Source organism: Trichosurus vulpecula, chromosome 8 (genome assembly GCF_011100635.1).
Source record: "Trichosurus vulpecula isolate mTriVul1 chromosome 8, mTriVul1.pri, whole genome shotgun sequence".
Taxonomy (NCBI): Eukaryota; Metazoa; Chordata; class Mammalia; order Diprotodontia; family Phalangeridae; genus Trichosurus; species Trichosurus vulpecula.
In genome coordinates, this window is record NC_050580.1 from 2279767 (window position 1) to 2295096 (window position 15330).

Below are 15330 nucleotides of genomic sequence, written 5' to 3' on the forward strand. Positions count from 1 at the left end.
TAGACACATCATCTTGGGTATTTCAGAGGCAATGACTGTGATGATGCCAGGAGCTGGAAGTCACATCTTCCCAATGGATGGCACAAGCAGGAGACCATACACAATGTGGATTTATCAGACCCATGGAATAGAAAGCTGACAGTTACTGCCCCTGACTGTTGCAGTGCATGGGATTCTAAACTTGGTCTGGAACCCATACAGTCCACAAATGAGCCTCTTTCTACACTGTTAAAAAAATAAATGCTTTATTGATGCTTTTTAAAAACACTGTTGTCAGCCCCCAATATGTCCTTCCTCCCTTGTATCAAAGAGGTGCGCTTACTCAACCCCTTGCCTCAGTCTAACAAAGTGTGCTTTGTTCTACACGTACAGTCCACCAGGCTTTTCTGACAAGGGGGAGGAATGCTTTCCTGTCATCCCTCTGAGGCCATGACAAATCGCTGCATCGAACAATGGTCTGCACTCTCTCCTTCTTGGCTATTTTATGTAGTTGTTTCAAATATTGTTCTTTGGGTTCTACCTGTTTATCTCTTGTGTCAGTTCATACAAGACTACATGAGTTTCCCTGAATTCCTTACATATTCCATTATATCCTCATTTTGTTCAGCCATTATCCAATCAATGAGCACCCATACTTGGCTTCAAGTTTTTGGCCACCACAAAAATGTGCTGTCATACACAGACTTCTACAGATGTGACATTTCCTTCTGTCTGTCCACCTTGAGCCAAACACCCTGTAGTGAGATTACCAGTTCTCAGGGTGTGCACAGCTCAGGGATTGTTAGCATAATTCCAAATTGTTTTTCAGAATGGCTGGATCCCCATGGTTGCCAGAAGAATAGAATATTCTTTAATTTTTATCGTATGCTCTTTTAGTCTTTGGTAATGGATCGCTTACTAAGGTCAATCTCAAACACTGAGTTCTGCCAAAACATTCGTCAGAGTTCAGCAATGACTGTCTTGAAGGGTTAGTGCCAGTGCTTCTGGCATAGGAGAGATGCTATCAGGGACTCCCATAAGAAAAACCAGCTCCAGGCCCTTCAGGATCAGTTATGACATGGACATTTCAGATCACATCCCACTCATTTCTGCCTCCAAGAAAGCCATAAAGGACCACTGAGGTTGTAGCCACAGATGGCCCAGACCATCAAAGGCAGCTGATCATTCAGCATCATCTCAACTAAGAAAAATGGATGGAAATTTAGACATGGTAGATCTCGTGTCAGTATATGAGATAAAGGTTTGTAAAGTGAAGAACCAGGTCTGGGCCTTTCTCCATCACCAAGCAGAGGATATATGGCTTGACCACTCAGAAGGAATGCCCAGTGAGTAGCATATCATCCCATGGGTCAAAAGTCCCCACCTAATGCAAGCAACAGATTAGGACAGCCTGGAGGAGTCTTAGAGACTTACCTAGTCAGCCTCCAAAGCAGTTGTTGTTACTACGCTAACCGCATTCCTGTGTCTAAAATTTGCCAGGATTGTGAGGAAAGGACTGCTCTTCTTTAGGGACTTTACTGCCCCTCTCAACTCCTCCTCTTTTCCTCCTGTTTCCTCTCCTCCCCCAACCCAAATAGTTTCAGGGTTTGGAAAGAAAGTAGCTTCTTTCACCAAGAAGTTAGAGATTGCTGGCCTCGTCACTCAATCACAGGATTCCAGAGTGGGAAAGGATCTCAACGTCCACCTCCCCCAACCTGGAACTGAAAAAGATGCCCCACAACACCATGTTGGACAACTGGCTATTCAGCCTGCTTGAAGACTCGCAGTGAGGGGAAACCTGGAAGCAATCCATCCTCCTTTGCCGTAACTCTCATTATTAGGTTGTTTTCCTTGATATCAAGCCCAAATTTGCCTGACACTTCTACTCGTCACTCAGAGTTTTACCCACTGGGAGCAGGCATATTAAGCTGATCTCTGTTCCCTAGAAAACTCTTCAGATTCAAGTTCATTTAGTTATGAGCAAAATCAGTAGAGAGAAAGTGTTGTTCTCTGTGCGTGTGTGTGTGTGTGTGTGTGTGTGTGTGTGTGTGTGTGCTCGCACACTCAAATATGCTATCAAGACAGTGGATGAAAGCAGGGCTCCATGTTCTCCCAGGACTGGAGCTAACCCAAGGCTACTCTCAACTCACCAGTTCATTCCTCTCTTCAGAAAGCAGGGCGTTGCGGTCCTCCAGCTTCCTAATGATCGCACTTAACTCAGCAATTTTAAGTTGGAAGCGCCGGGCATCTTTCTCATCCAACTGCTGTTCCTGAAACAAGAATCAACTGCAAATAACTGGCCATTGGCCCGGGTTCCTCCAAGCTCCCCATGCCCCAGACCACTCCAAAGAAACCATCTTATTTCTTGTTCATGCTCTGATCTGAGTCCCAGTAGCTTGTGACTATGGTCCCAGAAGGATGCAACTGAGGTTGCTGTATCATTGCAGATGGCAAGATGAAAACAGAAATGGGAGGAGAGCGGAGATGGAGGGAAGAGGGCAGATGTCAGAGGGGGCATGGACATGTCCAGATGGCACCGAGGTCAGACACATGAATGAAAACATTGAATGTTCATCCAATGTTTGCCATGTTTGCCACTGTTGGACTGAGTGTTCTCCATCGGGGGAAGCCTCACTATACTTCCTGGCCCAGGGGAAAACTCTGGGTTCCTATTTAGTCCAAAGCTAAGTTGGCCTTTTATTGAGGACCCCGACACACATTTGTTTCCTTGAAGGTGCATATGCCACCAGCAGGGGTGGAGATGATAAGCCAAGTCTTCTTCACCCAGGGGTCATAAACTTATTTTTAAAAATATTTTGAACATATCTCAATATAATTGGCTTCCTTTGCAATCCCAAGTATTTTGTTTCAGGCATTTAAAAACATTATTCTGAGAAACTGCTCATAAGTATCACAAGAGATGGCCAAGGTGGGGGGCGGGGTGTCCAGGAAACCAAAAAAGGAAAGAACTTCTGCCCTAAGAGGGCCCATCAAAACAGTTCTGGGGCCTCCTCCAGAACTTCCTCTAACCTGATTCCAGTGTTTTAACTTGTACTGTCACCTAACCAACACCAGGGGAGAGAAATTGTGTTTCTTGTCCTCCAAGCCAGGGCAAGGTCTAATTAGATTGACGATGGCCATGTTGTTGCCATCTTAGGATCTGATCCAATAAAAATAAATCTTTTGGTTCAATGCCAATCAATGTCCCTGAGGCTACTAGACAGTGAGATGGACTTCCTCAGTCAACAGGTGCAGGAGAGGCTGAGAACAAGGAATTTCACCACTCAGGCATTTCTGGACCCTCAGATTTAAGCTGCTGCTCCCCAGAATTCTAGCCAGGAAATCTCCCTGATGATCAGCAGTGAAGACAGGGCTAGGCTGGGGCCCAGCCATGTGGGGTCAGCTGCCTGGCAGTCCTCCCACTCACTAGCAAAGCAAGGCAGAAGCAGAGAGATGACCACATGACTTAGCCAGGCATTGGCAGAGTAACTGGGAGGGTCTAAGGACCAGAGAGGCCTGCATGGAAACAAACCAAATAAAAGCAAAGGTGAGTAGGCAGCATGGCCACCCCCTCCCTCAATGGGGAGCAGCATGGAGCGGGTGAGGTTGGGGAGATGTCCAAATGAGGCTGAGCTCTCCATGGGCTGCAGGGAATGCAGAGAAAGGAATTCTGAAAACCAGCAACCACTGTTAGCATCCTGCCGGACCGGCAGTTAGCAAACCTGATTTCTCATTGCCAGTGAGCACAGTTTGCCGAGTGACGGCCATAGATTCAACTGCATAAATAGTCAGAAAGCAAAAGCAAAAGAAATCCCTCTCTCCACCAAAATGAACCAAACCAAACCCCAAGGAGCCAGAGCCCTCCTGGAAGCAGGCGTGAGCCCCAGTGGGCGGCTCTGCTTCGGCTCCTCAAGGTTCCAGGCTCTCAGCTCCAGCCTTGGGTCAGGGCCACGGGGAAGTGCTTACAGGGCTTCCTGAGTGGTCTGAGGCGTCTCCTGCACCACTGCCATAAGGAAGCTCTCGTTTGGGGCTGCCCAGATGCCGATCGGCCTCTTTGACCTGAGATAGCTGTTCATCTAAAGCCTCTTTTTGGAGTTGAAGTCTCTGAGCATGCCCGGCTTGGACCCCTAACTCTCTCTCCAGCACGAAGACTGCTCTGTCTTTAAACTTTATCTCCTCCATCTACAAGGAGAACAAAACACAGTCACACACCCATGCATGGTACAGGTCTGCAGCTACCATAGAAACAGGAAGGAGAGCCCTGGAGCAGACTGCTGAGCGGTACCCAAGGCAACCGTATTCCAGTTCTATGTGGGCATATGACACCTTGTCATGAAGGCAGCCTGGCTCTGGGGGTGTCAGCTCTGACTTGTGTGGCCCCAGCTCTGAGCAAGAAAGTGATTCAGCTTGAGCCTGTTGCTCTTTCTTGACCCATTCTCCAATGATTCCCGTGATTATAGCCACCGTCCCATTAGAGTCTCACTGCACAAACCCTCAGGGCAGCAACCTGAGGTGCACCTTTCCCAGACCTACCTTGGCTCCATTCATTCATTTGGGGCCATTTTCTTTTTCAGATCATCTAATGCCAAGGTGTTTTAATCCAGGCTCAACGGAATATAAATACTTTGCCAAAGGTCCTTGGTGGATTAGAGGTGGCCAAGTCAGAACACTCAATTGCCTTTCTGAGACCCCTCCCCCTCACAGGCTTTGGGGACCCCTTCTGCCTCACCACCAGCTGATTTGTACTCAAAACTTGGAAACTCATTTGAGTATAAATATGGCATAATTTTCAAGGGAGGCAACATGGTTTAATGCAGCCAGAGCAGATCTCTAAGTGAGTAACAGTGGGTCCAAGGCTAGCCTCTGACACACGCCATCTGGGTGAGCCTGGGCAAGATGCATAACCCCACCCCTAGGGCCCCCAGGCCACTGTCTAAGACTTGATGTTACTGAGCAGGTACTAGTCCACACTGGTGGAGGGAGGTTCCTCCCTAGGAGTTCCCTACCATAAAAACATCCCCGGAAACCAGCCCCCAACATGACCTCAGTAAACCATAGCCCCCATTACTATAATAATATTGTTGTGCTGTTGAATAACAGTGACCCCTCCCATTTCTGTAGCACTCTCTGTTTTACTAATTAATTTCCTCCCATTTTCAGCAAAAGCACATCATGGCCACATCACAGATGAGCAAACAGAAAGCAAGTTGTTTATGAAGGTGACAGACAAATGAAAGCTGAGGACTGAAAGCTACTTCCAGCTTTGTGGCATTAAAAATAACAACTCCATATGAAAGTATGAGAGCTTTGGGTAGGGAGGGGATTTAGGGGAAGGAAGAAGGCTTTGGTGGAGACCCTCCAGCTTTGCCCCCACCAAGCTCCAAGCCTTTAGAAGACATAGTAATCATATCCAGGGAAAGTTTGATTTTGAATTCCATTGTTTCTAAACTGGCTGCTTCAGCTGGAGCCTCCGGTAATGAAGGTCTCCGCGCCAACCCACTGTACTTCACCCACTGGACAAGCACTTTCCCCTTCTGTTTGTGAATATGTCCCTCCCCCAGGGACTTTCAAGAGCCAAAAACAAATGGCCTACTTCCCAAAGGGCCAGGGCACCATCCTGGGCTAGGATCAGCAGCCCATAAAAAAGTCCTGCAATGCAAGAACTTCCTACAAACTCTTCCTTTTGCAGCGATTGACAGGGGGACAGAAGGGCCCACCTCTTTTCACAGGCAGCCTTCTCTTGAAGGCCCCCTGACCCAGGCTATTCTTGTTTGTGGACAATGGGATATTACCTATGGGAACAGAAAAACAGCTGAGGTTTTCCCAAAGAAGTTTAGCAAAAGAGAAAGCTTCCAGCAGCAACTCTTAACAACCAAGCCTGAAAACCTGGGGCCTGATATGATAGGGGTCCTGATCTACAGTCTCCCCAACAGCAATGAAGGGCAGTGTCAGTCACTGGGCCAGGCCCCTCACAGGACTTTAAAAGATGTTTGCTGAATGAATGAGTAAATGGATGGGTGCATGGATGGATGGTCTAGTTTAAAATCTAGCCTCAATTAACAAAGCAGAAACAGAATTGTTTGGACTTCAATTTATTACTTGAGTTTTCTAAAACTCTGAAGAATGAACCATTTGCTGAAGTTAGTTTTGAAATAAAGGGATGTCTTGTCTAAAAAACTGAAATTTCAGAGTACTATCACATTGTTGGCTGGTGCAAACATAAGATGAGATCAACAGGCACACCCATGTCAGGGGAAACCTGGCTTCTCTCACCTTTGGGGTAAACAAAGAGACTCTCAGGTTCCAGGGAAATGTTAAATAGAAGTTTTCTCAGTAGTTTCCTGACAATCAAAGCCAATGGAAAGGTGAGGAGAGCTATTAGTGCAGGGAGGGGTGGATAAGAAAGAACAATGGCTCACTGCTGACTTTGCAATCTTTGCCAACCTCCTAGCCAGGGTAACACAGCTCACGCTTTGTGAAACTGGAATGCTGCAGTTTCTCAGGCCAATGTTCCTGCTGCTGGTGTGTGTGTGTGCTTAGAATGTGAACCGGCAGGCGATCTGATCCCCATGAGCAAAGTCTCCTCGCCGGGCAGTCTGTGCATATTCACAACTGCTCCAGGTATGTGCCAGGGATAGCCCCCTCGCTGCATTCTCAGGTGCAACAACCTGCTAATGTGTAACCAGAGAGCCACGCTGCCACAAACCAGGCAAAGCCTGAGGTGGTCAGAAGTTTGAGCATCCTAAGGAAGAGGAGTGGAGTTGCCGCTCTGTGCTCGCAGCTGAGAACAAAGATTTTGCCTTTGTTTAGAAGCCCAGTTCTCCCTTTCTCATTTGGGGACCCCTTGTTTTATGGATCATTGGGGTTTCCAAAGTGCTCTCCTCACAGCACTGTCTTGAAGTCATAATTATTACACCTATTTTACAAACGAACAAACTGGGGCTGAGAAGCTAGGAGGCAGACACATAGCTCATTTCCAGGCCAGTCTTTGAACTCTGGTCTCCAACCTCACAGGATCCTAGATTTGAAGCTGAAAGGGACCTTCAAGGTCATTGAGTCTAACCCTCTCATTTGACACATAAGGGAAATGGCAGGGGGTGTTGCCCAAGGTCACACATCCAGGCACATCTGAGGCAGGATCCAAGCCTGGGTCTTCTTAACTTAAGTGCAGTGCTTACCACCCCCCCCCCACCCCCGCCTCTGGACTCCGGTTCAGAGCTCACTCCGCTGACCCACAAGGAACCCCAACTGTTCTTCCTCATCATATCTTAGCTCCAGACACTTCTCTCTTGGTCTACCTGAATAAAGCTCTGCATTTTCCTGCCAGACATCTCCTTCTCTTCCACCCACCCCAATGAAGAAGTCCCTTTCAGTCCTTATTTGTTCAAAGTCTTTTTAATTAGATTTGCAGGACATCTGGCCAATCCCTTCTTACCAGGCTTTGTTGGTGTACTCCATCTCTGGCCAGGAATCTGTCAGCCCTGTTTTGTAAGCCATGATCCAGAAATCCAAATCCCATTTTTGGTCTATCTTCTTAGCCAGTTCTTTCTCCCCAAGTTAATTTTTCTCTTCTGTGTCTATTTTTTTCAATGGGCAAAGTGAAGAAAATGCAAGCTGGGCCACTGCTCTTTACTTTCTGGCCCAAGACTTCATATAATTGACCATTGTTTTAGTTCCTTTTCAAAGTGTCATTTGTGTCCATGTGACTCACCAGAAATGGGCAGCTGAAATCCCCTTGGATAAGTCTGTTCCCTGATCAGTCCTGGATTCGTGATCTAGGAAGATGAGAGACTCCTCAACTGGTGTCACATTTACAAAGAGCTGCCTCAGGACACTTGGACAGTGCATCTGCCTCCTCCTCTTATCCTCCTCTTTCCCTCTGTGAGGGGATCTCTCTCCTGAGATCTCCTACAGCATCACTGTATGGTTCTTGGGAGAACAAGAAGAATCTTCTTCCTTAGAACACCCATCTCTTCTCTTGAAGATCTCAGACCTGTTTTATAAATCCCTCTTCCACAAGCATCCTTTTCCCTCTGTTTCTCCTCTGTGGAGCTCACTCATCATCTCTATCATCCTAATAAAGTCACATCTCCCTCCTTTACCTCAGAACCCTCCTCCTTTTCCCCCCACTGAAGTCTTATTTCTGTTTTCTTCAGGAATCTTCAATTCTTCCTAACAGCCTAGAGTTTGGAGAGGCATTCTTTCATCTTTTCCTCCAGGAGGGAGATGCAGACTCCAGGCAAGGCATTGCCCGATTTCCTTTACTCTCTCTCCATAACAGAGATTTTCAGCCTTGTTTCTCCAAGCTTACATCTCAAACTTGATGGAGACTTTTTATAGTCAATGACCATTTCTTAATAACTTGCCAACCTTCCTCAAAGTCCTTTTCCTACCTCCCCTTCAGTCCTCTGCCATTCTCCCACTGGTTTCATTAACTTTGCCCCCCTACCTGACTCTGTCAATTGCTCTGACCCTCTACCTGTTCACTTCCCTCTTCTTCTTTACCTTACCTCGTTTCAGAGAAGGTGCTTTGGAAGTTAGATGCAGAGCCTGAGGCTCAGAGAGATAATGGGCAGCACGGATGTGGAATCAAAGGACCTGGATGTGACTCTCGTGCTATTCCTGCTTATGGCTGCATCTCCATGAGTTGGGCAAATAAAGCGCTTCGCCTTTCTAGACTGGCTGAATTCTCCAGTCCTTTCTAGCTCTAGAGACAGCTGGTGGAAAACTTCTGAAGAAGAAAATGCGGCCTTCACACCAGTAGTTTTTCAGAATCCCTGGAGGTCTATGAAGTTCTTTATTATTGGGGAGGTCACAAGGTAATATAAGATAATGGGGGCAAAGATGGTATGGGGAGGCAGTGTCCTGTGGAGTGTAGAATGGGGGGCCTGGAAGTGGAAGACCCAAATGTCACCTCATGTGCTTCTTGTCTCTGTGAGGCAGAACAAGTCCCATCCCACCCCTGGTCTTCAGTTTCCTCATCTGTAAAATTAGGAGGTTGAGCCAAATGACCTGTGGGGTTGTTTATGGAGGTAACACGATAATAACACCTCCGAGGGCTTCTGAGAGGAACATGCTTGGCGAGCCTAAAAGCCTTACAGGCATGTCAGGGTCCATCATGCTGGGCAGTAATTGTGCGATGGACAGAGGAGTCCAAGCTTCTGGTCAAGTCTATTGTGGTTCTGAGGCTCTCTTCATGTTCAGGAGCTCAAAGGCTTGTCACACTGACCTAAGAGGGAGGCGGGTGACCTACAGCCCTTCCTCACCAACTGTGTGACCCTAGACAGGTGTCCAATCCTCCAGGGATCTACTGTCTCACCTGCAAAAGGAAAGGGCTGGGCTGCCTGCTCTCAGGGTCCCTTCTGATCCTGGGAGTGACTGAGACCAGGAAGGAGCCAGACTTTTAGGTAGAATAACTCTCAGCTAAATCCCACCTTCCACAAAAAGGATGACTGTTCCTGGTGCTTTCGCTATGTTGGTTATCTCCATTTGATCATGTCTATAGTTCAGCTGAACTTATCTGTCTGTTTGTGGTCTCTCCCATTAGCCCATGAGCTCCTTGAAAGCAGAGACTGTCTTTTGCCTTTCTTTGCTTCCCCAGTGCTTAGCATAAGATCTGGCACACAATAGGTGCTTAATAAATGCTTGTTAAGAAAATGACTGGTCAGAACCTACTAGGGATTTTCATTCAATGTCAACGATGTGGAAAATAAAACCTGCTGGACTGACCCAGAAGGATCGGGAGCCCAAGAGCCTCCTGGCAGTTGGTAAAACAGGTCTTCATATAGAGACAAGTGCTGGGTTTGGGGTCAGAGGCCCTGGCTTCAAGGCTCAGATCTGGCCCTTGCTGGCTACCTCCATGGGTCACTTAGCTATCTGGGCCTCAGTTTCCTCACTTGTAAAATGAACAGGTGGCATTAGATGGATTCTAAGGTCCCTTCCAGCTCTAAATGTCTGGTCCTAAATTCAGATACCTAGAAATCCACAGGAAAATGGACTCAAGGGCATTTCTTCTCTTGACTTTCAGAATCAGGTCCTTCTCATGCTGTCTCTGCTCCATCTAAGTCACTCTGGTGAAACAGAAGCCAACTTGGAAGAATGGCAGCTGGCTGTATGGGCTGCCTCCCACATGGCGAATGGTGGCGTTTAAGGGCTGAGCTGGATGTGTACAGCAATCTCTTTATGTTGTTTTAATTGCTGATAGATGTCAGTATCCTGCTGTAACTGAGTCTTTCAGCAGCTGAGGTGGAGGGAAGGTCTTTATGAATCACTTTCTTCTTTTAATTGGAAAGATGGGATTTCTATTTGCCTGTAATTTGTTGGCCTTCCAGGACTCATGATAGCTGAGGCAGGCTGTGTTTTTGTGTTTTATGGGAGTGTGAATTAGATACACGTACACAAGAATTCAAATGATACCTTGACAACATCCTTTCCTCCCCCTTCCAGGAGTGGTGCCCTGGGAGGTGCACAGCCCATGGCCCAGGCCACCTCACTGATGCACATTAATGGCTAGACACAGGATGGGAAGGGTTAATAACATTCCACTGTTGCTCCATCTATCTACATATAGAAAAACCAGCAGAGCAGGGAAAATGGAACCACAAGGAAAAACTGGCTCAGCTGGTGATGTCCAGGATGCAGCTAAGCAGATCCAGATGAGGGACAGCTCCTCTGAACTTTAGCACTAGAGATTAGGGCTTTTAAATGCAGAGACCAAGTCTATGGAAGAAGAATCTGTGCCTGCAGGTCAAGGTCAGCACCACTGGAGGAGACAGTCAGCAAGAGCCACCCTTACCTCAGCATTTCCATGTGTTACCTCCTAAAGACCTGAGGATGGTTACATCCCTGGAGCCTTCAGGCAGGTCCTCAACTGCCCATGTGTAGAATCAAATCAAAACCCTTTACAATCCAGGCTCTCTCCTTCCAGCCCTCTCCCACTCATCAATGTCATTCCTAAAAAGTGGTCCCAAGCCTCGGGCGCGATCCTCCAGGCTGTTCTGAGGAATGTGCACTGCCAACCTGGGAGTTCTTTCTCTGTAGATGTGAACGATTCTGAGTACTCCTGGGAACTTTAAGAAGGCAGCCCAGAGCCCAAAGCACAGTCTTTTGAGGCTCTCTCAGACTAATGGAAGCCACATAGCAGACGCTTGTCTCTTTGGGGTGAATCTCACTAATAGAGACTAAATATGGCACAGCACAAGTGTTGAGTTTGGCCTCTCAAGCTCCCAATACAGGATTGGGAATGATATTCCCAATGTGATGATACAAAAACTGAGGCCAGGGGAGGGGCTTATCCAGAGTGACACTACTAGTAAGGGGGGGCGTGGCAAATCCAGGCCTTCCTAATTCCACCAGGCCAGCTCACTGTCTCTCAATAGCAACCTCTTCAGTGCCTCCTTCTTCGGCCACGTGGCACCAGGTCAGTTTAGGTCTCATGAGGGAGGCCAGTCTCTGCCCAGAGATGAAGGCATGAGAGGATGCCTAGAAATATCTAGAAGAAAGGGCAGCATCCAGCATTCAGCTTAGGAGCAATCAGAGGAACTCCAGTGATCCTGACCGAGGCGAGATGGCTCAGGGGAATGCCCCATTCCACAGATGAGGACACTAAGGCACAGAGAGAAAGGGGCCTTCCCAAGGTCTCAGTGACTAAGGAAAGAGCAGGAGCAGGGCTGGACCAAGTCCTGCCTGTCCCAAGGCCTGTCCTGGCCTTGTGGGCCAGGTCCTGTGGGCCACCATCTCCTGTGTCCTGGTCTCAGCTGGCACTCTGTGCCTGGCAGCTCCCCCATGCCCGCTGGCATCTCAGGTACTCCCAGATTGATGAGCAAGTCCTCCAGCTAACTTTCCCCTGGAAGAGAAGTCATCACTCCCCCATCCTGCCCAAGCAAGAAGCAAAAGAAGGGGAAGCTTTCCCAGCAGGTCTCCCTGCTTAAGCCTTTAGTCTAGACAGAGGCTTATTTGAAAGACTTTCCTAATCGTTTTAATTTTCCAAAGCTACTGCCCAGGCCTGTCCCATGTTACTTGCAACCCCCTCTGGATGTCCTGGACAAGGTGACTGGACCAAGAACTGCAGGTCTGGGCATCACACCTGGCTCACATGACACCCTGCTAGATGACTAGGTGAACCGTCCCCATGGGAGCCTAAGCCTCCTCACCTGGAATGTGGGGGTGACACAGCTCTCCCTGCTGCTGGGGGGAAGATGCTTTGCAGACCTAGCCACACTGGAGAAGCGGAGGGAAAGGAATTGTGTGTGCATTTACATGTCTATGTACATGCATGGGGGGCAGGCAGGATCATCTGTCATCCATCCCTCGAACACTTACAAAGGGTTTGGACTTATTTTCTCCTCTCAAACCATCCAATTTGACTCTTTGGTGCCAACTGCCCCCTGACTTTGGGCTCTTTAGAGCAGGCCACACCATCCCAGCATGGCACTGGAGCTCTGCTTAGGCTCGAATTTCACCTCTCTCTGTGCAGGCATTCTCCCACCTTCCTCATGGGGTCAGCAGCAGACAGAGACTGAGGAGGGTGAGGAAACCAGGTTGTTTTCTAACGACTCTCCTGATGAATCGTTTCTCCAATGACTTCCAGCATTTCCTGGGACCTCTTGTGGAGTCCCAGAGAATCAGAATGAGGCATGAATGAATTTGAGGCTCTGAAGAGAAACTCCATGTAGTCGTCACTGACCCAAAGGCAGACCATGGCCACCATTCCCCAAAGCAACACAGCTGATGGGTAGAGAAATATTTCTTTTCTGGGGGCCCCAATTTCAATCTAATCTCCCATTTATTAGGGGTTTCCAATGGGCAGAGCTTTGGGCAAGGTGCTGGGGGAACAAAGAGGCGAGGACATGACCCAAAGCCACCACACAGCTTGCACTTGGATCAAGAAAAACAGGCTATTTTGAGGAGGGCCAGAGCCTAGACAGCTCCAGCATTCAGAAAAGGCTTCCTCAGAAGGTGGCTCCAGAAACAAGGCTAGAAAGCAGCTAGGCATTCTAAGAGACAGCAACAAGAAGGGAGTGTGCCTAAGCATGAGGCTGGTTTGTGCAAGGACAGAAAGGTGAGAGAGGAAATGCTGATGACTGGCAGAAGACAGAATTGCCATCTCAGGCCAAAGTCAAGATGGGTCAGCAAAGGCTCTAGACATCAAAGAAGCTGTCAGCACCCAGCAGACCCTTCTCTTCTTGCACATTCGTTAGATCAAAGATCCACAATAAAATCTGCCCCCAAATGCAGATGTTGCAGGGCAATGAATGTTTTAATTACTCAAGTTCATGAATGCCAGATGGGATGTTCTCTCCTAGGACTGTAACAGGTTAGAGTGTCCGTGGTTTTAGTGGAATCAAATGCTTCAGTAATTGTGAACTGGATCTTGGAATTTAGAGTCATGGATAATGAGAGTTGGATCAGATCTCAGAGAACATCTTGTTTTACAGATGTAGACACTCAGGAATGATCAATTAATAAACATTTGTTAAGCTCCTAGTCGGTTTCAGGCACTATGCTAAGTGCTTGGGATACAAAAAGGGGCAAAAGATTGTTCCTGCCCTCCAGGAGTTCCCAGGCTAGTGGGGAAGACAACATGCAAACAGATGCATCAGACAAGTTCTATACAGGATCACTGGGAATACTTAAGAGGAGGAAGGCACTAGAATTAAGAGGGGTTGGGAAAGGCTTCCCCTAGAAGATGAGATTTTAGCTGGAACTTAAAGGCTTAAGCTTAGGGTCAGCCTAGGGAAGCCAGAAGTCAAAGACGAGGAGAGAAAGCATCTTGGCCATGGGTGACACCAGGGAAAATGCAGGGAGCCAAAAGATGAAATGCCTTGTTTGAGAAACAGCCAGGAGGTCAGTGCCATTGTATTGAAGAACCCATGTCAGAGAGGAAGGTACAGAAAGACTGGAAAGGTAAAAGGAGGCTAGGTCATGAAGGACTTTGAATACTAAACAGTTTTCTATTTGATCCTAGAGATGACAGGGAGTGACTGGAATTTCTTGAGTGTGGGGATAGGAGATGACATGATTGGACCTGCATTTGAGGAAAATCACCTTAATGGCTTAATGGAGGATGGAATGGAGTGGGGAGAGACTTGAGGCAGGTAGAGTCCCCCTGCCAGCAGCTCCTGTAAGTCCAGGTGTGAGATGATTGAGGACCTGCATTAGAATGGTGGTAGTGTCAGAGAAGAGAAGGGGGAATATTCAAGAGGAGTTGCAGGCACCATCTTGGATATGGGGGGTCCAGGATTACTCCTAGATTGTGAGCCTCAGGGACTGGGGGGATGGTGGTGCCCTGTACAGTAACAGGGAAGGAAAAGGGTGAGGGTTTAGGGAGAAAGATAATGAGCTCTGTTTGGGACATATTAAAATGTCAACTGGACATCAAGTTTAAGATGTCTGAAAGGCAGCTGGAGATGCAAGTTTGGAGATGAACAGAGATAAATGTGCGAATCATCGACATAGAGATGGGAGCTGCTCAGAGCACTAAGAAAGGGAGACTAGAGGGAAAGAGGGACCAGGACAGAGCCCTGAGGGACACCCACAGGGAAATGGTTTGGCCAAGGTCACACAGCCATATTTCTTTCCTGCAGGTACAATACAGCTGGACCTAAGGAGGCAGGGGTCCACTATATAGAGACACTGAGTGCTTTCCTCCAGTTGGAGGGCTATAATCCTGGGCAGGACCATATCACCAAGGATTATATAGGTCCCAGAGGGCAGCACAGGCTCAGGAGAGAGGAGAGAGTAAGCATAACTGTCCATGGAATGAAGATGGTGACCCAGAGGACAGAGGGCTAGCTTAGGAAGGAGAGGACTGATGCTCCCACCTGAGCTTTGCTCCTCCCCCTCTAAGCCTCGATTTCCTCATCTACAAAATGATGGGGTTGCATTAGATGGCCTCTTCAGCCCTGTTCTGTTCTAAATCTGTGACACTTTGTACTTTTTCTACAGGGCGAAAATAAAGTCCCACAGGTGATGCATTTTAGCCTGAGTGCTAGCACAGGGTCTAAGGGTCCTTCCTATCCCTCTCCTCAGTAGAGAACGAGACACAGTCAAGTTCTGAAGTTTCCAGTCAAAGCATAGGGGGAGGGGAGCGGCTCATACCAAAAGAGCCTTCAGTCCCGAGATTGAACGTCCTCTAAACAAACCCAGAGCTTTGGTTTGGGCTCACAGAAGGCACTGACAACTTCAGGAAAGGTAGCATTGAGTAGGGGGCAGGGCAAAGATTTGGACTGAGTTGGAGTGGACCTAAGCATGTGATTATTTCAAGGCATCTCCCTCTCTGGGCTTCACTGTCCTCACCCATAAAACAACCACAGCTCACTACTGTCATTTTAAAAAATCACCTCCAGATTT

General features: G+C 47.8%; 1 protein-coding gene across 1 annotated transcript in view; it reads right to left on the minus strand.

Annotated features, from left to right (window-relative positions):
• Positions 1-15330, minus strand: part of JAKMIP3 (Janus kinase and microtubule interacting protein 3) — a 72808-nt gene that overhangs the window by 13094 nt on the left and 44384 nt on the right. Inside the window, exons 3-4 of the mRNA XM_036734994.1 lie at positions 3946-4161; positions 2130-2249 (exon numbers count right to left, since the gene is read on the minus strand). Of these exons, the coding sequence (XP_036590889.1) occupies positions 2130-2249; positions 3946-4161 (336 nt within the window). The remainder of the gene's footprint in view (positions 1-2129; positions 2250-3945; positions 4162-15330) is intronic.